At 49.3% G+C, this 22,990-nt stretch overlaps 1 protein-coding gene across 1 annotated transcript in view; it reads right to left on the minus strand.

Moving 5' to 3' along the window:
* Positions 1 to 22,990, minus strand: part of Trabd2b (TraB domain containing 2B) — a 194,576-nt gene that overhangs the window by 25,625 nt on the left and 145,961 nt on the right. Inside the window, exons 3-4 of the mRNA XM_057785097.1 lie at positions 9,287 to 9,433; positions 3,004 to 3,178 (exon numbers count right to left, since the gene is read on the minus strand). Coding sequence (XP_057641080.1) covers positions 3,004 to 3,178; positions 9,287 to 9,433 — 322 coding nt within the window. The remainder of the gene's footprint in view (positions 1 to 3,003; positions 3,179 to 9,286; positions 9,434 to 22,990) is intronic.

Raw genomic sequence — 22,990 nt, forward strand, 5'->3', positions numbered from 1 at the left:
CCAGATCCTTGGATAGCTGAACAGATAAACATCCTGATAAAATCTATTTACCTAGAATGGTGGATAAAATCACCATTTCCTCCTAGTGCCTCGTAAGCCCCTCTCACTCATGATAGGCCCTGGGACTGAATGGAATATACTTAGTTCTGTATGATTTGGTTCACCAGGTCTTTGTGCAAAATCTGCTAGGTGCTAGCTGTTTTGAGACTGTGGATCCTGTCTTGGTACCATTCACATGCACGGGGTGGTCACAGAGCAGGGGCTGTGCAGGTAAAATCAAGAGGCAGCTGGGTAAAGTATCCATCTTTAAATCCTAGCTGTTGTGTGTTGCTAGAGAAACCGCTTATAACTCCACAGGGTTATGGGCCTTCATTGGCAGCAGAGTGAGCAAGTACCTGGCAAGCACCTGCTGGAATCCTGGTCCTCAGCAGCCATAATGATCAGTCAGGGCTCTGCTTTGCTGGGCTCTGATGTGCTCTTCACAGCACCACACTTTAGGTATCTACTGGCAGTCAGCCACCAATGGCTCCAGTTAAGTCTACTCTAACTTCCTGTCCTGGTCAAGTTTGTGACCAGTCTCTCTTGCATTCTTATCAAATGCTTTCCCCTCTTCACACCAAGAGCCCTTTATCTTCCTTCTCAACTTCACCTTCCAGCAGAATGAGCAGCAGACCTGGTTTGAAGTCATCAGCTACCTGCTCATTCACACTTTAGGTGAGGAGGTATCCTCCTCTGCCTGGAGACCAACTCTCTCCTCTTGCTCCATTTCTCCATTCCTACCTCTTCCTATACCAACCAGCAGTCCCAGACACCTTACTTAGGTAATGAGGCTTTAAAAGGGCCACAAAAGTCACCTTGAACTTGACAGCACCTAGTCCCCCATTTCTTTTTATCACACCAAGCCATTTCCTATATAAAAGCAATATGGATAAATGTGGTGCTAAACTCAGTTACCAGTTTTTAGGGTTGCTGAGTAAGGACTCTGAGATCCCTTTATGCATCTGTCTCCACCAATTTGTTGCAGGATGCTTTAGTTTGAAAAGGTGCTGGAGTGGATCATTGTGCCCCATGTGCTTGAGACATGAGAAGAAGGTCTGTGTTCTGCTTCTTTAGGCTCTCGGCTTTCTCAGCTACAGGAGAAAGCTGGTGAGGTAAGACTATTAGGCTCTGGGTAAGCTTAGACCTGCATCCTGGGCCCATTCTGGAGGGGCAATCCTGCTCTCTCACTGGCCTCCCTCAGTGACTGGGCTCTCTGGAGGGTCTTGCAAGTCTGAGGAACCAGGGAACTTGATGACTCCAGTGGCTGCCCTTTTTTCCAGGCAGCTAAGGTCATGTGGTACAGAATCACTGCCCAGAGGCAGCTGTGTAGAGAGAGGAGAGGTGTTGGGGGTCACTTCCTTGCACAGATCCTCACAGCTCCCTGGCTCACAACAGGCCCCCTGCATCCTGCAAGAGGAAAAGTGGTCCTCCCATCTCCAGGTATTAGTCCAGGTTTTGTTCCTGTAGGCTCTTCCAGGAGGTCCTTCTAGATCCCCTGTGAGACCCCATCTGTCTCCTACACTCGTGCCAGAACCCTAGACAGCCTGCAATCTGAGACATCTCAAGCCGAAGCCAGCCCCTCCTGTCTAAAAGAGTAAACTGAGGTTGTAAGAGAGGAGGAGACTTGCTCGAGGCCACAGTCGGCCATAGCAGAGCCAGGGAGTCCAGAGCTCTTTCTGTGCAGCTTCTGTGGCCTTAATGAGCTGCCTTCAAAGGGCCTGCATCTATGACTGAGCTCCTCCCACCAGCCTCACTGCCGCAATAGGGGTTCAGGAGGGGGAAGAACAGCCTGTATAAATATACCCCTGGCACGTGCCCTCGACATACTTGGACATGAATGGGGGTAGGGGGGACACAGAGACAGATAGTAATCAGCCCCATTTAAAGTCAGGATGTCCAAAGGAGCCCTTGTGGATTGCATTGACTTCTTGGCTTAGATAGTAAAGGGCACAGAAAGAGAAGCCAGAGCAGTAGAATGATGGACATATCTGAAAGCTTCCATCCCGCCTGTCTGAGGTAGGGTCTTACTACATGCTCTGGCTGGCCTTGAACTGTCTAGGTAGACCAGGCTGGCCTCGGAGACCTGCCTGCTTCTGTCTCTAGAGTGCTTGGATTATGGATGTACATCATCACACTCAGCTGTAAGATACCTCTTAATTTTTATAAAACACAGGTGGATTCCCAACATTCAAGTGGCAAGAAGTAAATTACGTTATTGTAAATCACTGAGCAAAAGCTGACTAACAAAGAACTCAAATTCACTATCCTGGCCCCAATGCAGCCATTGTAGAGACACCACAGAGAAAGGCAGAAAAGGGGAGGGGGAGCAGAGAAGGAATAGGGACCCTAAGGAACCATGTGTAGACATATTTAGTTCCCTTCGCAGGAGAAGAAAGATCCCCAGAAACATTTAGTGCATGCCCTGTGTTGCCATGGTGATGCTTAAGTTCATTATAATGGTGATGAAGATGATGATTGTAGCTGCCATTCTGGATTCCTGTCATATGCTTATAACTGCCCGACAACATAGACACTTTTAATTCATCAAGTAGTTATTGCTATCCTTTCCATTAATAGAAGAGAAAACTGGACCCTTGGGAAAGTACCAGACAGGGTGACATGACACATGGCCTGATTGGAGGTGGAGTCAGAACTGTGGGCTGTCAAAGTCTGTCTCCCTCACCCCTGAGGCCACAGGACCCTTCTGATTAGCCCTGGTGGGGTGGGTCCAGGCTGGATGGGAGGATTGTTTTGGGCTTTCATAACTCCACCTGGCACTCGAAGGGGCTGTAGAGTTACCATGGATGGGGTAGGGGTTGTTTCCCTTGCTAAGGACGATACTATAAGAAAACAGTTGGTCAGCAACTGGGGAAGTACTGGGGTCCTAGCCCTGCTCCTAGGTACCTAGCCTGACCTCTTCTGGGCCTCAGCTTTTCCCTCAACGAGAGAAGATAGGGGCCAAACCTGCTCCGAAGGCAAAGAAGCAGATCTTGTCCTGGTTCTCCTGCAGCAGCGCCATGACTCTCCTCCCCATGCGCTCATTCCTCTTGTAGATGAGCTCCTGGCGGAAGTAGCTGTCAATCTCCTGGGCTGTCACCTGCTCATGAGGTGGGAGGGTGGTGTTGATGAAATTGGGGAGCTGCAACAGTAAGACAGAAGCCACCTTCAGGTCTTGATGGAACAGGTCACATGTCAGATAAACACATGGCAATTTCCCTTTCTGAGGCCCCCCAGTAGGCTTGGTGCTGTTTCATCAACCCTCAAACCCTCAAAGATGAGCATTGTTCCAGTTTTCCATGTGAGGCAAGGCCGAGAGGGAACAATCCAGAGATGTGTGCAGCCACAGCTAGGGCAGTCATAGCCCAGCTATGTCCTGATGGTAAGATGCCACACAGGCCTGCCTGATATTTCTTTAGAGGTTGGAGCTGAGGAGGCTGCAGCCATGCTGAGTTCCTTATGTTTCTTTATCTTTCCTCAGTCCTGAGCCCAGCATGACCTGGACAAGGAACCCAGTTCAGCAAGAGGGGGTAGATGACAGGTGTGGCAAGAAGGTCAAAGAGCTTAGGGGTTAGGGAGAGTTGAGCTTTGGATTCAGTTCTAATGCTACACCACTTTGCTGAGTCCTGGCTCTCATTCATAGGAAGGACTAATGTGATGGGAAGAACCAACTGAGATGATGGGCCCTGCTGTGGTTGCACTCCACCCTCTGTTCTACAGAGATGCGCAGGGCAGCACTTTCAGCTTTTCTCAAGACTGAGCTGCTATCTGCTGTTCTGGCTTCACCCTTCCAGATCTTTGTCTTTTCCTGATAACTATTGCAGGATCACAGCTCCTTCCAGGCTAATGCTTGCGGGATAAGCTGCCTAGGGATTGTTCATCCTTACTCCCTGGGTCCTTTACCCTCACTCTTCTCCGCATCCAGCCTGAGATCCAGCTCTGCTGATGTGCTTTCGAACTAGGCAGAGGGATCCCTGAGTTCAAGGATGATATTATGTCATTCCAAGTCCCCAGGGCCTACTCAAGGAAGACGCCTATCGGCGCATCTTCCTGATACAAGATATAGGAAGATGCCTACATCTTGAATATAAGATTGCACTACCCCTTCTGGATTGCTGTGTTCATATCGCTTCATCTGTTTGGCTTGAACGGTAGGTCTGGGCACTCTAGTACCATCTCCTCCAACATGAGCACAGGGGCTGCTGCGGAAACTAAGACAATGAATCAAAACACATTGTCTTTTCTCTCGACCCACCCATATCATAACATCCTCCAAGCTCCTGCTCATAGAACATCTCCCACTTCTCAGTGTCTTCTACCCAAGCATAAAGCACAAAATACCAGTCCTGATTGAAAGATGAGGGGGATTGTGCCCGAAGATACCAACTTCCTAGAGATCTTAGTCCTTCAGAAGAGCCAATTATTAGCCCAGTGACAGGGCTTTTTTTTTTTTTTTTTCTTTTTTTTTTTACAGCCACTGTTGAGTTGTCAGCATTCTTTCTGGGGAAGACGGGGAGTTAACAGAGACTGAATCTGCCTCTGGTATGCTGGCCAAGGACCCGTGGGTGAAATGGGTGGTAAACACATTTGCACCTTATGGCTCCGTCGTCAGAGAGGCCAGACTCACTGCTCTGGGATGAAGATGGAAGTGATGTGATTGTCTCAACGTGAGCTGTGCACAATGTGTACAATGTACGCAGCAGCCCTGCTCATGCCTAGGCCGGTCCAGAGCTGGCACCCAGAGACTGCTGGTTTGGCAGGTAGACAAACGAAGGAACTGCATGCTTACGCTCCTCCAAACTGGAAGGGATGACTGGCAGCCCCGATGGGCTAGGTCACCCTTGACTTGATGCAGTTACAGGAGACGCTAGAGAATTTGAAGTCAGGGTGGAGAACAGCCAGGCCATGACTAGAAGGGCTGTTTCTGGAAACATGCCTCTCAAAGGCTTCTCCCCATTTATGGGATATGGGAGAGGATAGGAGGCCATGCTTTATTACACATAAGTGTTTGTTTAGTCAGTGAGCGAGTGGCTGGATGAGCGGGCTGAGCGACAGCTGAGGAAGAGCAGTGATGAGCACAGGTCCTGCAGTCACACAGCCAGGGTAGCTTGGGTGCCATCCCTCTTTCCTTGCTCGGTGTTCCACTAGGTTATGGTCTCTCTGAGTCTCACATTCCTCACTGGTAACAGGGGAACATACATGGCTTATTGCATGGATTCAATGAGACCAGCTTTGGAAGATGCTAGCGCAGTAAGGCACTGTGGAAGTACGGAGTTATACACCTCACCTTGCATTGTCCCCTTCCCATGTGATGTCACAGGCTACTAGAGAAGGGTGGCCTCCAGAGATGACAGATGGTCATCAGAACCACCAGAGAGACATGAAGACAGAGGTCTCAGTCCCCTCCTTCTCCCATGGATAATGGAACCTGTGGGCATGTGCTCTTCCTTCCTTCCTGCTATGCTTTCCGCCCACAAAACACACCCAAAAAAGATTCCCCAGGGGGCTGAAGCTATTTATAAGGGAAAGAAAGAGAGTAAAATTTCAAAAGCATGAAGAAGCAGGGCTGGACACTCAGCTTCCCCTGGACTTCCTAGCCACTGGCTAACACTCTCTGTGTGTCTCATGCTGATGGGCCTTGGCCCCATGCCAAGGATGGGGCCTGGGTTTGAGCCAGGGCTGGGGGAGAAGCAAATTAATGATGTCATTAGACTTGTCTGGGGCCTGAAATCTCCCATGACAAGTTTAAGTGCAGGGCATATGATAACATTTTGAAGAGATCATGCAATGTCCCTAGAGCTCTAGAGAGACTGGTGTGTGATGGGGTGACAAGGAGATGGGCCAGGCGGGACTGCTGTGAGGTTATGGGGGAGGGGTTCAATAGGCTTCCCTGGTCTGTAGCTAGGGATGGCTAAGTGCCCAGGCCTGTTGATAATCCTCAACTACCCACTTCCCTGTACCCACCTACCCAGTAGGCAACCTCTGAGAAACTCCCCAGATCCTGCCCTGTGTCAGGCTAGGGCCAACCCAGTACCTTCAAGCTGGGTCCTCTGTCTATCATGAGAGTACCAGCCCAGTAGAGGGGTCAGCCATGCTTGTAGGAATAGTATGGGATATACAGTAGGAGAGGGCGAGAAGAAGTGTTCCAAGAAGGTCCCCGGTGGTTCACTATGGAGCACGGTTGGCCTATCAGCCTAGGTTTGCGCTTGGAGGAGAGGGTGGCACTGCTATAAGTTATTTTGACTCGGAGTAATATTCTACTGTCAAAAGTCTCTGCACTTAGATAAAACATACATGTGGCTACCGTTCCCCTCAGGGAGCTTGGGACCCCAGGCATGCCAGGTAGGACTTCTGTGTGGTCCTCTAATTATGGACACTAACAACATCAGTAACCTGGAGCTGCAGAGAGAGACAGAGCACAGTCATTGTTGAGGGTGGTGGTGGGGGGTAGCTTGGAGGTATTCTTTTAGTGAGTAAGGAGCAATGGGCCTCAGGTACTGTGTTAGTTTCACCCTGATGTCCAAAGGCTATTTGATCACCCTCCCCACTGTAGCCGAGGCATCTTTTTGACTGCAATGATCCATACACTCCTGGGGGGTGGGGTCTTACTCCTTAGCTGCATTCCCACCCTATGCTTGTTTTCTGCTATGCTAGCCAGGCCCTCTGGAGACATCTACCAGTCCCTCCTCTTGGCTGTCATTGTCACCTAGGAAGCTCTACTAACAAGCTTAGTTCCTACTTTATGATTACCCTGGAGCCTCCCTGACTACTCAGGGGGACAAACCCTAAATCTCTAGATCCCCAGACCTTGAGGCTGAGAGGCCTCTGACTGCAGATGCGGCCCCACAGAGTGAGATGTGCAATGGCAGGGTTCAGCCTTGTGACCCTGGATTTTCTCCTCCTCAGGACATGTTTCCTGTGTATCCCATATGCAGCCTGGACTAGGATTCAGCTCTGGGCAGATCACTTGCTCTGCTGGGGGACATGGCTGCAGCCATCAGAGATCAGCAGAGATTCAAAGGAAATCTGAACTGACCATCCCCCAGGCTTACCCCATGCCTCATTCGCCTGGCTTAGAGTCAGCCACAGGCCTTGTCTTATCCACCCCTTCTTCCTCAGGCCAGCCGCTTCACAGCCAGTTATCCAACTTACAACCAAGACCTTTTTGCTGTGGAATCACCCTCCACCCACCAAAAGAGGCCATTAACAGATTCAGAGCAAGGCTCACCAGAAGTGGGGCTCTGGTGAGAGTCCCATCAGTGCATGGTGTCAGGCTCCTCCCCTTCCTCCTTCAGCAGGAGACTAGAGTCCTCAGACCTGGAGTCTCCCACAGTAAGGGCTGGGCTCCTTCTTCCATTCTCTAAGCTTCCCTAAGTACATGATGTACCTACAGTGTTATGCGTGACAGTCACTCACTGGCAAGCACACTGTGCCAGGCGCCAAGGGGTCTCTCCAGAGTAGTGGGGACCAAGGGATGAGCAGCTCATCCCTGCCCTCAGGGAGCCTGTGTCTGGGGGTTGGGTGGCAAGCACAGACAGAACATTGTGGCCCCAGCCTGGCTGGCCTCCAACCAGAACTCTCTCCACTCCTCCTCCTCTGGGTCTCTGGTTCACTTGCGCACTGTGCTCAATGCTGGAACATTCCTTCTTTGTCTATGGCTAATGTTAGTTCTTCTGTGACCTTTTACTTTATAGGAATCTTTCCTAATTGCCCCAGTCCCAGCTGCAGCCACATCTAAATGAGAGAGTCCTGCCATGGGGTGTATCTGCACCTCTTCTGTCCCCAGTGCAAGGGTCCCTATATGAGACAATGATTTCCTGGGTCTTCCAGGCTGCTTGTGAGAGGGTAAGTCTCATGAGAGTTGTCCTCCCTGGCTCCCCACCACATTTCTGTGTGTGCCGTGTTACCACATTTACAAACTATTTCATTTATTTGGCAAATATTTACAGAGTCCCACTTCAGGCTGGGGACTTCTCTCACCAGAGGGGATAAATGAATTAATGATGGACCCAAACCCTGCCATCATGGGGCTTGTGTTCCAGTGGGAAGGACTAGATGGTAAGTAGTCACTAGTGAAAGGATTGAGTGTATGACCGTGGGAGGAAAATGGGGTATAGAGAAGGTAATGACAGTTGGTGTATTTTCTTTTGAGGGGGAGTGGCTCACTCAGGCTACAGCTCAGACAGGGTGCGCTGGTCTTATGGTGCCGGTGATGCCTGAAGACACAGAGGGAGTACGTTACAATGGCGTGTGGGAGAATCACCTATGCTGAGGGAACAGAGCCAGTGAAAAGGCAGAACCATGTAGATGTGTTCTTGAGATGACAGGGCAGGCTGTGCTGCTGGGGTGTATGTAGGAGATGGGGTCAGGAGCAGGGGCAGAACAGCAGGAACACACAGACTACTGCAGAGACCAACTTTTGCCCTGGGAAACTGGGAACAGCAGAAAGGGACCAGAACACGGACATGGCCTCCTTTGCCTAATCCAAGCTTTCGAGTGGATGAATATCCAAATACCACGGCAAAGGAACCCCTGGGGGAAACTGTGTGATGTCTGGTGAGACACCTGATTCCATTCGGGAGGCTGGGGAGGTTTCTCAGAGCAGGCAACATTGAATCTGATCAAGTTGGAGGAATCCAGGGGAGAATGAGCCTGGACAAAGGCTCAGAAGTACTACGGGACAAGCTGTAGATCCCACAGGCCGCGGGGGGGGGGGGGGGGGAGATGGGCTGTGACAAGACCACAGAAAGGTCTTAGAGAATCTTTGAGTGCTGGATGGAGTGTCTTGGAATTTGCTGGAAATCAATGAAGAGGCATGGTAAAGTCTGGGCAAGGTCAAGCCAAATTCAATCTTTAGGGCCCTACTCAGGGTCTTGTTAACCTTCCTGTAATTTTGGCTCTAGGATTTGTATCAAAGCAGAAGGTCCTGAAACAGACTCAAGGCCAAACTCATACTAACTAGGTTTTCCCTTCTGTGGGCTTTCTGGTTCAAGTTGCTGTTCTTGATGATTTAACAGCAATAAGCTTCACAGCCTTGAGCAAGTAAGAATTGTCTTCTCTGAGCCTCAGTTTCCCCTCTATAAAGGAGATGACAGTAGTTCCTATCCATCATAGCTGGAGAGAAGCTGGTCTCTGCCCACTGTACAGTAGGCATCTGATAAATGCCAGATGGGATCATGGGGGCCTAGGTCCAGCTCTTTCCAGCTGGTGACGCAGTGACCATCAGGGCAGGCAGAGAGGAGGGCCTCACCTGGGATGTGTCATGGTTGAAAATGACTGCATTGAGGTCCCCACAGTTGTAGTGTTTGATGAGGTCCTCCGTGGTGTATGGCGCCTGCAGGCTCCCAGCCCGCACACTCTCATGCTGCAGCAGAGTTTGATTCAGGGCGAACAGCACCTGGCCGAGAAAACAGAAGGGTGTCAGGGATGTTCTCAAGAACAGGCTGGCCTCTGGGAGTGGCCCTCTATGCTCTGGATTTTGGGGCTATCGGCATAAAACAGAAGGTACATGACTCAATGAACTATCTAAGTTTTGAGCGAGTCTTCCTCTTGACTCCTTTGGTCTACTTTGCTTAGCAGTATTCTAAAACAAGCACCCCATTTTATTACCAAGAGCATTCTGAAATGCAGTCAAGGCAATGAACAGTAGAAAACAAAGCTTGGTTCTGTGTCTAGGCCCAGAGGTCTCGGAGCAGGATCCTTGGAGCCCACCTTCCCATGTGTTTAGCAGATGCACCCTGTGCCTCCTCTGTGCTCTGGGCTACTGGCTCCGGGGATGCTGTTTCCAGGCCTCAGGGTCACTTGGAACACTATACAGAAGTTTCTTCTCTCCTGGAATCAGAAGGTTTCCCAGGCTCCTAGGCACTTTTTGAAGCTCATGGCACCCACGGTGCACAGGAGTCTTAGACACAGGCCCTGGAAGACAACCTGCTTCAGCCTTCCCATTTTTATTTTGTTTACTTGAGACAGGTCCTCATTATGTAGCCTCAGCTGCCTTGAACTCACTTTCCCCCCAAGTGTTGGAATTATAGGCACAGACCACCACACCTGGCCATCTAAAATTGGGGAAACTGAGGCCCAGGGCATGGAAGGCACTTTACCTGCATGACTTGAGCTGGAGTCTGTATCACAAGGTCTGGTATCCCAGACTCTTTTGGCCAACCAAAGGACTTTGTCGATCCCACCCATTCTGATGCCAGACCTGCTTCAGCCAATGGGATAATGGCAGTAAACATTACACAAAAAGGCCTGAAAAGCACCTGGGTGCTGTGGCCGTCCCTTCTTCATTTACCCTTTGCCTTTGACTCCACTCTGATTGAGAGACACACAGAGCAAGACTTACACAGCCATTGACACTCAGATCAGCAGACAGGTAGCCAATTTCTGGACAGGTGAGGCCTGCAAGACAGTGGAGACATCAACCGGTACTACCTGAGCTCTGCATGCTATCGTTAGACGGCATAATCTCGGCAACAGATGACTGACAGACCACGCTTCCTTCTACCAGCACATTTGCTTTTTATTGTGTTTAGATGCTAGCCTTCCAGTAGGCTGAGTTTCCTGAAGTCAGGAGTGTATCTTCCTGGCTCTCGAATCTGCTTCTCTCGGCACTAGGCCCGGGGAAGAGAGGGTAGTGTGATCTCTATTTCTCTTTAGAACCCGGGGACCTGCTGTTTCCTTCATAGTTAAAGGTGTTTTTTAAGCACTTAAGAAAAACATCTAGAAGACTAACGGACATTCCAACCAAGACATATAATCTGAATAAAAAGTTTCTGAAATAGGTGTACAGGGCCAGGTCATCTTGGTGACACAGGCAATAGGGTCATGCGTGTGTTCCGTCCGTGTTTGCTAAGGGCAGGAGAATTGGATTGCACAGACTGTGGTAGCCCCCACTGTTCCCTTTAATGAGAGGGCTGGAGGTGAGGTCAGACCCCTTGCCCCACGTCTGGGCCTTCTCCAGGCCCCTGGGCTTTGGCTGAAATCAGACCTGCAGCCATCTGGTGCAGAGTGTGGACGGCAGTGTGGTGGCTGGGGATGAATTACAGGAGACAGTGACGTTTTCTGCCGTGGACATTGCTAAGACACTAAGTGTTTCCTCCTGCAGGGTGCACGCCTCTGATGAAAGCATCCACGTCGAGCCGATCCACTCTCCTACTCTGAGGGCCCACGACAGAGGGACTTCCTGTGGCCACACCCAGCTGCTGCACACACCTGCTCTGCTGCTTCTTAGATCAGGCAGTGCCCTGGGGTGAGGTCATCTGCCTGGGCACCCGAGACCTGGCTGGAGGGTAAATATCTCCCCTGGACCCTGCTTGACTCAAGAAGTCAGGTCTGCAATGATGAGGCCTTCCTGAAGCCGGGAGGTATTTCAGGGGATTAAGTATATTCCCAGCTGCTGGGTGTTAAGCATAGTCCTGGCAAGAAGTGAGTGCTGAGAATGTGTTCGTTACATAAAACTTAGGAGGAAAGAACGCCAAGTCTTCCCGGCTAGGTGCTGGGAGATAGGGTCCCGAGAATTCATCTGCTGCGGGGGTTTCAGACTACTTTTAGCTGTAAAATTCTTTTGTTGTTGTTATTGTTGCTGTCTTTCTCCAAAGGAATCTTACTTGGAGTTTTGAACGTGGAATAGATAAAAATAGTAAAGTCGTGGCAGATATGAGTGAGGCTGGGGTGGGGGATGGCCCCCTGCTGCAGGGATTTCCACAGGAACCCTGGAGCCCAGTTTAAGGATCCCTGATCTCATATTGTACATTCTTAATGCAAAGGAAGAGAGGGGACAGCATCCCAGACAGGTAGGAAGGGGTGTGCATGAGTTCATATCATACAGGGAGTTGGGCACAAGGGGCTCCACCCAAGGGTCCTGACTCCCAGCCTTGGGTCACAAGGCTGATGATGCAGGACCTTCTGCTGTCTACTGGTATAGTCATCCATACCCACTGTTTCTCTGATCATTGTAAAGCAGTAAGGGTGCTTGCTATTGGGGTGCTGCAGACAGGAAGCTAAGGCCCACCAGGCCATTCGAGAGTTTCGCAGCTCCCTGCATGTCTCAGCTGGTTTGTGATATTAACTATATTCTGGTGGGATCTGGTACCTCCTACAGGCTCCCTGTGCAGAGACCACTCTGGAGGCGTGTGTCCTGCAGAATTGATTTGGCCCTCTGTCTTTTTGTTCGCTGATGAACCCCAATGTCACAGACATCAGACACTCAGGAAACACTACAAAAAGAAGGTGCTGACCCTGAATCATGTTCCCCCCACTTCCCGCTCCATACCTACTCTTTGTAACTCATGGCGGAGTAATCACCCATTCACACTGGGACCCCTGGTTTTATTGAGTCCTTACTATGCGACATAAACTTCCTGAGTGGATTCACTATTTAATTTTTAGAGCAGCTCCCAGGTGAAATTAAGATGAAAAAATTCCACAGTAAAGATACATTAAATACCATCCCAAGGTGAGGAGGCTAGAGAGATGTGAGACAGACCAGTTGGCACATGTTCTGTCCTTAGTCAGTATCCACAGGGCCTTCCTCTGTTCTGTCGAGGAGAGGAGGGACAGCAGGAATGTAGAGATGGGGCACAACAGAAGCCGAGGGAGTGACAAGCTCAACGAAAAGAGCGAAGGTAGAATTCCAGATCACTGGCTTACTACGAGCAAGCCTTGAGGCACTGTGTCCTCTTTTGTGAGCATTCTAGGGGCTTCCAACTAGCAAAAGGAAGCTATATCACCACCCCCTCCCCCCCTTCCCTTCCTTCCTTTATCAAACAAAGGCTTTCAGTAGCTTCTCAGCAGGGACTTGGGTTTGATGGAGAAATATGCCCCGGTTTCTAAGACATGGAACTCATGGCTTGACCTTCACACCAGGGTGACAGAGGCACAAGCTTTAGAACGAAGTACCACCCTGGCTTCTGCTTCCCTCTCCAGCTCTCAGAATTCCCCAGGCCTCTGGGCATTCTACTCCCAGCCACCTTAGAACAACAAACCTCCCTTGCAAGGAGCCTCAGTGGCCCACACTAGGATAATGTTTATGATAAGGCTATGACATAGAATAACAAACACAGGGTGGAGAGTAGAGGCCCCGCTCCCCCCGGATGCCTACGTGGAGTCCTGGCCACAGGGAACCCTGGCCACCAAGAAATGTTGTGTGCATCCTCTCTTATCCCGCCTCCCAGAGCTCATGGGGCACAAGATGGCTGGAGGCGTCTGTTGAGTTTGTAGGCTTGGAATCTAAATAGGTCTTCAGACAGAAGACTAAGGTGAAGAGTGGCAGGCGCCAGGAGGCTGGAAACAGGCTTGTTTTTCCAGAACAGTCCAGTAAATAATCCTAGACAGACTAGACTGCCAGACTTGAGGTCTATGCTCATTTGTTTGCCCACGCCACCTGAAGACAGGCCTGGCTCTCAGGTTAAGGATCTGGGATGATCAGGGAGGACTTCAACCAAGACCAGAGCCCAGAATAATGACAGCTAAATCCTAAGCGCGCTGACAGTGTTCACCGAGTACCTTCTCGGTGTCAGTGCACCAGGCAAGGGCAGCAGAGACAAAGGCCTCGCTCTCACACAGCTTGCCCGCTAGGTGAGCTTTCTGTGTTCACTGTCATCAGTGAACAGCATGGAAGCAGGGCTGTGCTGATCCTGTTGAACTGGGGCATCTCTGCAATACAGGCAAAGAGGGAGAACAGCCAGCGCTGCTGGACGCTGGGCCCCGAACACCGAGAGAACCAGTTTACTGTCTCTGCTGTGGGGGTGAAAAGGGTGTGTAGAACACACGGTGTCTTTAGGGGACTCAGTGCTCCCATGCCCTGTGAGTAGAGTTCTTGGAAAATGACAACATGTGTGCCCAGACATCCTTGAATGAAGCCCGAGGATGGAGTTTTAGGTATCAGCCTGCTTCTGAACCTTGGAAGCTGAGGTTCTTGCTGAGGCAAAGGAAGTGAAGAACGGATGATAGAGAAGGTGGGAAGTCCCAGAAGCTATCAGGTGTGGTCACTCACAAGAAATGGAGACTGTAATGACCATAAATATTTATTTTTGAGACAGCATCTTACGTAGCCCAGGCTAGCCTTAAACTCACTATATAGCTGAGGATAACCTTGAACTTCAGGATCCTCTTTCCTCCACTTCCCAAATGCTGGGGATACTGGCATGTGCCACCATTCTCAGTTTATATGGATGCTAGGCAAATGTCCTCAGCCCTGCATATGTTTGTGTGTGAGGGTTAAGTGTGGATGTATGTCTGAGTGTTATTTATCTCAAATATCTTGGTTTTCTTGTTCTCTAATTGTGTAACACTGGTGTATCGACCATTCTATGAGGGTGCTTAAGTGCTGTTAACTTGACATCACAGTAGTTACAGGATGTCAAGGGGGAGAATGAGTGGAGGAGTGCCTAGCATCCTCTTCTGGGGAAGGCCTACTGTATTTTTGGCTGTGTACAAGACAGCTGCTTATATTAAACAGAGTTATCTCGTCCCTGTCCTTATTTGAAGCCAAGGCATGGCTTGTGTAAATGAACACGGGTACCACGTTAACAAGCAGCAGACACGTGGTTGATTTTATGTGTCAAATGGACGAGTTGAGGTCGCAGATACTTAATGAAATATTTATCTAGATGCTTCTATTATAAAACAAACTATTATTATTAAAAAATCCTTGCCAATAAAACAGAACACACCAAAATTAACTAGACTCAAAGTCTCTACAATGAACCTTTTTGCAGCTGGAATTGGTATTCAGAATTGTAGCTGTGAAGCTTCACAGTAAATTTTACAGCTTCAGTACTGAATCTATTTTATGCACCACCTAACACAAACAGAAATCCTTGACTGAATTAGAACTAGGAAAACAATTAGTTTTAAGTCCTTTCTCATAGCTCATGTGCATCACCCACACTCAGTCCTTCCTCACCCTTTTTATTTAGCCTTTCTTGCTCTTTCCTTCAAGTTGTCCTGCATGCTCACGTACACTTGTTTACATACATCCATACATTATTAGCTAGATTCTGCACATGAGAAAGTACCTGTGGCTTATTTCTTTCTGAGATTCTATGACCTTAATATTATACATTTTAAATTTATCCATTTTCCTGCAAATTTTCAAACTTCTTTTTTTCTTCAGAGTTGAGATGTATTCTATTTTATGAATATACTGAATTTTTCTAACTATTCATTTGTTAATGGACAATGGGGTTGATTCTGATTATTTTCCATAGTGAATATGGTAGTAATAAATGTGGGTACAGATATCTCTATGGCAGGGAATGGACTTCTCTGGGTCTATGACCAGGAAGGAAATCTCTGGGACATATGGTAGTTTGATTTGAAAGTTTTTGAGGAATATCCAAATTGATTTCCACAATGGCTATATTAGTTTGTGTACCCACCAACAGTGAATATGGGTTCCTTCCTCTCCATTTCCTTTCCAACATTTATTATCAGATTTGTTGATGACAGCCATTCTGAGAGGGTTTGCAAAATAATTTTGATGCATTTCTATGATGGTTAAGAATACTGAACACATGAAAACATAGTTACATAGTTACTGGCCGTTTGTATCTCTCTCTTTCCCTCCGTCCCTCCCTCCCTCTACCCCCCTGCCCTTTTTCTTTCATAAAAAAGTGTCTATTCAGCTCTCTTACCAGCTTTCTGACTTGCAATTTTATTCCTCCTGAATTCTGGATATTAGCCTCTTGTCCGAAGTGTAACCAGTAGATTTCCATCTGCTAACTCTGCCACTGTTTCCTTTGTCACGGAGACTTTATTTCCATATATTCCCATCTATTGATCCTTGGGGGTGTTGGTGTTCCATTTAACAAGTTCTCGCCTACCTAAATAGGTGTCCCCATATTTTCTTCTGAGAGTTTCAGTGTTTCAGATTTTAAATTAAAATCTTTTTAAAAACTAATTTTGTTTTTCTGTGGGCAAAATTCCAGTTTTCTTTTCTAGACATTCCTAGAAAAGTATTTTTATATGAGATTAATATTTAATTTACTAAATTTTGAAGAAAATGAATCATTATCCAATGAGTAGGTGGGGCTCCATCATTTGGCAATTTTAAGAGGAAAGTGACTGTGCACTCTGCCAACAGAGCTTTGAACTTGGAACTGGCGTATCAACTCTCGCCTGGACGTCCAGCCAGCTGCCATCCTGGAGATTTATACCACTGAGACAATTCCTTGAAATCAAAATCTGTCACTGTCTCTCTCTGCATCTCTGTCTCCTCACTCTGACTCTGCAGCCCTCCCCTGCCTATGCATTCTTGCATGCACACACACAGTTATGTATCATACAAATGTACTATACAATGGTGTTTTGGTCAATGGTGAGCTACACTATGAATATGCCCTCATAAAACTGCAGTGGAGCCAGATATCTATGGCCTTGTATTTTTTATTATACCTTTTCTGCATTCAAATGCATGAATATTTGTATTAGGTTATAAATATCTACAGTTTTATGTACAGTAGGTAGCATGCACATTTGTAGCTAGTGGCAACAGCAGGTACCATATAGTCTAGGTATGCAGGGGGCTGGACTCCTAGGTTGTACAGATACATACTGCGATGTGTGCACACTGATGGAATGAGCTAATGATCCATTTCTCTGAACACATTCCCATTGTGAAGCTGCACATGGCTGGATACCAGCTACAGGTGTGGGCATGAGTACATACCTTCTACTGGCCCATTTCTGGGATAAAAAAATAGTATGTGTTTGAGAAAAGAGTCAAGAAAGGGGCAGGGTGCAGAGGGAAAGGGACCAGCAGGTGAAAAGGCCCTGCATGCACACAATAGGAAGCAGAGGCCAGGAAAGTGGAGCTGAACAAGCCAGCAGAGAGATGGGAATGTAGCTGGAGTTGACAAGCATGGCGGATGACATGGGTATGGCAGAGAAACTGGGAAATCAGCTCATGCTATAATCCTTTCAGATGAGGACTGTCATTCCCATGTGACAAAATAGGAAACTGAGGCTTGGGGATGATGAAGTCATGGTTCAAGATTTCTGACTGGAAACTAGGCCTGGGATTTAGAGCCGGGCCCACCAGGAAGACCCTGGATTCCCTTTGCTCTCCTGAGCTCTACCTCCCAAGCCACTTCCATTCATCCGTTAGTAGAAGGACAGGCGTTAACAGACAGATGGAGCCAGTCTGTGGGGTCTTTATTCTGAGTGTTCAATTGGGGGAGGGGGGGCAGAGAGAGAAAGAGAGACAGACAGACAAACAGACAGACAGACAGACAGACAGAGAGTCTTAACTATCAGGTATTGTCAAGGTTGGCACACAAGGTCCCCCTTTTAGAGTTAACCCCACTGGCACCCAGCCTTCTACTATCTTACTCTGTGTCAGTCTGATAGAAATTCAGGCCAGTCCATGACACCTCTGAGGGACACACTATCCATCCTGGCTTTGTCTGTTCCCCAGAGAGAACACAGTGCCAGTCATATACACAATGAACATGGCAAGCAGAGGGCATCACTCATCCCATGACCTTCATCCCTAGCAGCTCCCCACCAGGACCCAGACAGGGAAGTACTGCTGCTATCCTGGGCCTGATGTCAGACTAATCCGTCAGCACCCAGTGCAGGGGTGGAGCCATCCCTGGCATGGGGGACACTTATGCAGAGGTTCCAGCCCTCAGGGCTTGCGCTGCAATTTATCTGTTTTCCACGCTCCACGGATAGCACCAAAGCACGACTGACTATTTCCTGGCTTCCTGCTCCAGGACTTCAAGTCTCCCAGTCCTTCCAGCACAGATCCTGTCTGCACACACCAGGTAATGGAACAGTAGGCATCTAAATAAAATCAAGGTTTCCTGGAGCTGGGGGCTGGCTCTGGGCTAGTGGCAGGGACCAGAGATCTAGCCACCATCTGACTTGTCACTAGAAGCCTGGAGTGGACCATTTTTCTTCTTGAGGCCTTGGTTTATCCACCAGTGACAGGGGACAATTTAGGCATCCATTGACTGAAGATTTATGGAGCCCTTACACAACAGTCTGCTGGTCCAGGCCAGGGGCACAATAGTAAATACAGCAAGCAAAGGCCCCTGACCTACGGGAGCTTTCATTACATTAGAACACTGGTATTGGGAGAAACAATAAGCAAGAGAGCGACCTCTGCTAAGGAGAAAACAAGGCAAAGGAAGGAAGGGGCCGTGTGTGTGTGTGTGTGTGTGTGTGTGTGGTATGTATTTGGTGCATGTCTGTGGTATGGTATCTGTGTGTATGTGTGTTTGGTGCTGACGTTTTGGATTAGCTATTGGGAAAGAATTTGGGGAAAGTTATGAAGATGCTAAGGGAGGAGCTCTGAGGAGATGTGGAAAAGGATTGGAGCAAAAGCCCTGAGGCAGAAGAAGGTGTGGGCTGCTGAGGAACAGGAAGCGATTAGAGCTCCTTCAGGGATGGGGCTATTTAAGGGTGTGGAAAGAGGAGCAGGAGTGAAGCCAGTTCTCCCCCTGATCCTTTGAGGACCTGAATGCACCACAACCATAGATTCTCAGGGTTCAGTTACCCCCAACGAGGCCTGGATCCCTCGCTCCTTCCCCTCCTGCCACTCAGTTGCCATGATCTGCCACTGAAATCAGGTTACGGTGTTGGGGTCAGGTACCATCTTGTCAGTCCAAAGCAGGGGACTAGGAAAGGCTATTGGAGGAGGGCGGTAGTGGGAGACCTCTTGTTGACAAGTGCTGGGTACAGAGTGTGGCAGCCATGAAGGAGGAGCCAGCTTGGAGGCAAAGCAGCTTTGTCTATCTTTCTTCCCACTCGGCCACCACACAGAGAACCATGGACTCAGCATCACACACAAATGTGCCTGTTCTGTGGATCTTGAGGCAGCAGCACACCCTCCCTGGCCTGCAGTGGGGGCTGAGTGTGTGCTCACTTCACTTCTGTTCTCTGGGGACCAGGCTGTTTCTTCCACAACCACCCTAGAATTCTGGGGTTCCTTACCTGTCCTTTCAAGCAGAGCCACCCACATGAGCATAGTGGCACTTGCTGGGCAGGGAGGCTGGTGGCCAGGGGCTCCAGGAGGAAGTCTGTGTGGACCATGTCCTGCTAAAGGAGGCTACCTCCTTTGTTTTCAGCACAGACAGGTTAAGGGAGACTTGAAAACCGGAATCTGGAGCTGCAGACTAGTCCAGCCAAGAGATTGGCAGCAAGACAGTAGGCTCCCTGTGAAAGGCCTGGTGCTAGCTCTCACTTCTGGAGGTCCTATTCCAGCATCTGGGCATCTTAGGCTATGAAAGTTACCCCCCATGATTCAACAGTCCATGGCTCCTGGTGTGGTGTTCACTAGACTCTTGTCCTTTTGGCAGGTGGATTGTGTTACTAATCTCATTTTATACAGAGGCTCAGAGACGGAGGCAACACCCCACGTTCTCTAAGTTGGGTTCCTTGAGTGCTGTAGCTCTTCTCCCTGAACCCACTGCATTCTTCCTCCTGCTTCTCCTGCTGTCCACCTCTTAATCTGTCACCAGGGGCAATGGCCTCTGAGAATTTAAACCCATTACATTCTAAACATGAGGAAAAAAAGAGCAGGATGCATTATAAAGTCCCAGGAAAGAATCTCAACAAGTCTCTCCCAGTTCCAGAGCTGGGAGAAAGTTCAAAGGGATGAAGCTGGAGAGAACCAGTTGGCTCTGGCACCAGTTATGAGCTAGTGAAAATGGAAACCAGAGCACTTGGAGGTGTTCCTGACTCCGTCTAGGAAGGGGAAGGTGGCAGTGTCTTTGCTGAAGCAAATGCATTGGGGACAGAAGGTGTGGAAGGTGCAGTCTCTGGAGTAGAGGGGTTGGGGCCCTGCCAGTCCTCCCTGCAGAGCTGCCATGGGTCAGGATCAGGCATGAGTGATATGGGGAGAACCCATAGTTTCTGTGGGAGCGATGGGTTGGGCAGCCACCATCGCCATCATCCTCGTTTGTGTTCTTAAGCATGCATAGACTCCAAGCCTGATAGGAGAGTACTTCTGCCTCAGCCTCAGCCCTGCTCTGCTGACACAGCTGTCTAGACTTCAAACGGCAAGACTCCACATTCATTTGCAAAATCAGTATGGAATTCCTACAGGGCTCCTCTAATTCCTCTGGTCTGACCACACAGCAATTACCCATTTACAGAGGAGGGGGAATGGCCTCCCAGGCTCTCCAGCTGTGTGGGGACCTCTGCTCTCCTTGGCCTTGAGCAATAGCTGGGGAGGGCTGGACGGGAGAGGACACCTGTTGGGGGCCTTGTGTGGGAAGACCTGGCTGCAAGCGCATAGCAGAGAAATGGTAACAGCACCCCTGCTTAGCCACCATTGCCAAGTGCTTCTGAGGCGAACAATGGAGGACAAGAAAGGGTGCTGGTGGCCTTCAGATCTGACCTGTGTTTGAAGAACATGGAAGCCTTGCTCTGGATCCTTCCATGTGGGACAGGCCTTGCTCCTCTCTGGGCCTCAGTTTACCCATCTGTCATGTGTTTATGTGTGTGTGTGTGTGTGTGTGTGTGTGTGTGTGTAACATTAGTCCTGTCTGTTTGAGGATAGCATTTTCAAAACCTCATCAAGTACTTACTACCCTTCCTTAGGATAGGAACACACACAGAGCACACGGGAATTCTTACTTCCTATAAACTGGGGTGCTCTCCAAAGGCTCTGCAGCAGGGGTTCAGGAGGAGAAGCTGGAGCTCAAGCAAGCATGGCCAGAGTTTCTAGTGAGGTTGTGTTGGTTGCTGGGTTGCTGGACCAAATTGGTTCCAGGTGTGCGGTGGCTCATGGGGAGGACTTGGCCATGATCAAGCAAGACTTGTCAAAGCCAGTGTCAAGGGGTGGACACCATGCCATTGAAGTGCAGCAAAGAGGCAGGGAGCACAATCAGGAGGCCCTCAAAAAAGGTGAGTGCAGCAAGTGTGCAATGAAAGCATGCGTTTGCCACACAAAAGAGGAGAGAAGGAACAGCAGGAGATGCAGATGGACAGGGAGGTGCTTTGTGGCTCCTGTCAGTGCTGACTGCAGCCACAGGAAGGGAAGGGAGACTAGGCAGACCCCACAGCTCCACAGCCATGCCAATAGCTGCTGTAGGCTGGAAGACAGCATCAAGGCTGGTGGAGGAGGGCACAGGGTAGACTGATTGCCGGGGGCGGGATCCAGACCTCAGGCTTTACTGGTAGACAGTGGGGTAACTGAACTGACAGAGCAAGAAAGACCAGCAAGGTTTTGAATTTAGAAGCCCACCTTTGTGGTGCCTGGTGAACAGCAGGCAGTCTCAGCCCAGAGGCCAAGAGAGGCCAGGAAGACCTGCCTTGACCTAGCCTTGGAGATGGGGAAGGGGATTCGAAGCAGGTGAGAACCACAGTTCTCTCCCTGCTTTGGCTTCTAGAGCATCCTAGGCCAGGGCTCTGAGGCTCTCTCGTGACCTTGCACTGACCCAGTTGTCTGAAGATGAGTTCTCTCTTTCCTTTCCTTTCCTTTCCTTTCCTTTCCTTTCCTTTCCTTTCCTTTCCTTTCCTTTCCTTTCCTTTCCTTTCCTAACCCACCCCTTGCAGCAGCAGCTGGACAGGGGTGGGGTGGCTCAGGGTGGAGGGAAAGACAGAAGGCTCTGTGGTACTGCACAAGCCCCAAGTGCTGGCGGTCGAACCCCAAGTTCCAGGTCAAGGAGGATACACCCTTCCTAGGAAACATCAAAGGAGAAAGCTGTAGAGTCTCAGAAGACAGCAAAGCGGTTCCAACTTCTGGTTTTAACTTGTTTGAAAGCTTAGAACACAGCACCTAGCAACAGATGGGGGTGTTGGACACTAGAGACAGGTGGTAGTGGACCTCAGATTCTGCATGGGCCTCCTTACAATGCAGAGGCCACTGAAGCCCAGAGAGGACAAGGTTCCCAAGGCCAAGGCCACACAGCAAGCCAGGGGATGCCGATGAAGTCAGGGGTGAGGCATCTGTCTGCTTCTCTGGCTCTGGTCAGGTCTCTTGTGGGCTATTATCCCCTTCTTCCCCCTACCACAGAAAGACTATAAGATGAAAGAATGTCCATCTGAAGCCCGAGCGTCAGACTTGGGGCCAGAGCACAGAAAAGGCAAACTCAATCTGGATGAGCAAAGCTCTGTATACGGGTCAGATTAGTGCTAATCGGCCTCCAGGCTGGGAGGGTGGACAATATGTGCTATGGGGGCATAAATTCACCCCCAAAGGACAGCTTTTAAGGGTCCATGCACTTTCAGAATCTGCCATAGGTAGGAAGGCTACTCAGCCTTTCAGTCTCTGGCTAGAATCTTCTCCAGGGCCTTAGGTCTATGATGGGTTTTCATGATCCTTCCTTAATTTTTCTCTGGGCCGTGGGCTTGTTTCTCTCAGCCTGTCTTCCCAGCCTATGCTTCTCTCCTGCCACACCAGGAATCCTACCTACTCTTAAAATGTCTCCTAGATCCTAGCTCCAGTCTGCAGTTCCCTTTTCTGGGCTCTTGTGACAAGCCACAGCGTTGGTTTGTCCCGGGATTAGGAATGAGGTCTCTGAGTGACATCAAAAATTGCATGGACCTATGTCTGTGCAAGGGAAAGACAGAGATCAAGAGACAGAACAGAAACCATTCTACCCCTGCCACAAAGAGACTCATGACCAACCATATGGCCTATGTCCAAGCTGGTATAGTCCAGGAGTCCTGGAGACATAGACTGATGTAATTCAGTCCTGCTTACAACACCTAGTGGCCTCTCCATCTCTCTCCATCATCTGGTCTTGGACTATCTGACGAGGCCCTATGACCTGGCTGTGTGTGCGTCCTCTACCTCATCCCTCCATTACTTTTGCTTGTTTCATGGGGATACTGCACACCACGACTTCAGGGTCTGAGGCCTAGTGGCAGACTGCATCTGGTACCCAAACATCCCTAGCTAACCAGCCAGCTGTGGATGCTGTGAACCATGACCACCATACATGGGAGCACACTATGGCTCTAGAAATCACTACAAACAGCTTCCACATGGGCTCTCCGC

This window comes from Chionomys nivalis, chromosome 11, assembly GCF_950005125.1.
Source record: "Chionomys nivalis chromosome 11, mChiNiv1.1, whole genome shotgun sequence".
NCBI lineage: Eukaryota > Metazoa > Chordata > Mammalia > Rodentia > Cricetidae > Chionomys > Chionomys nivalis.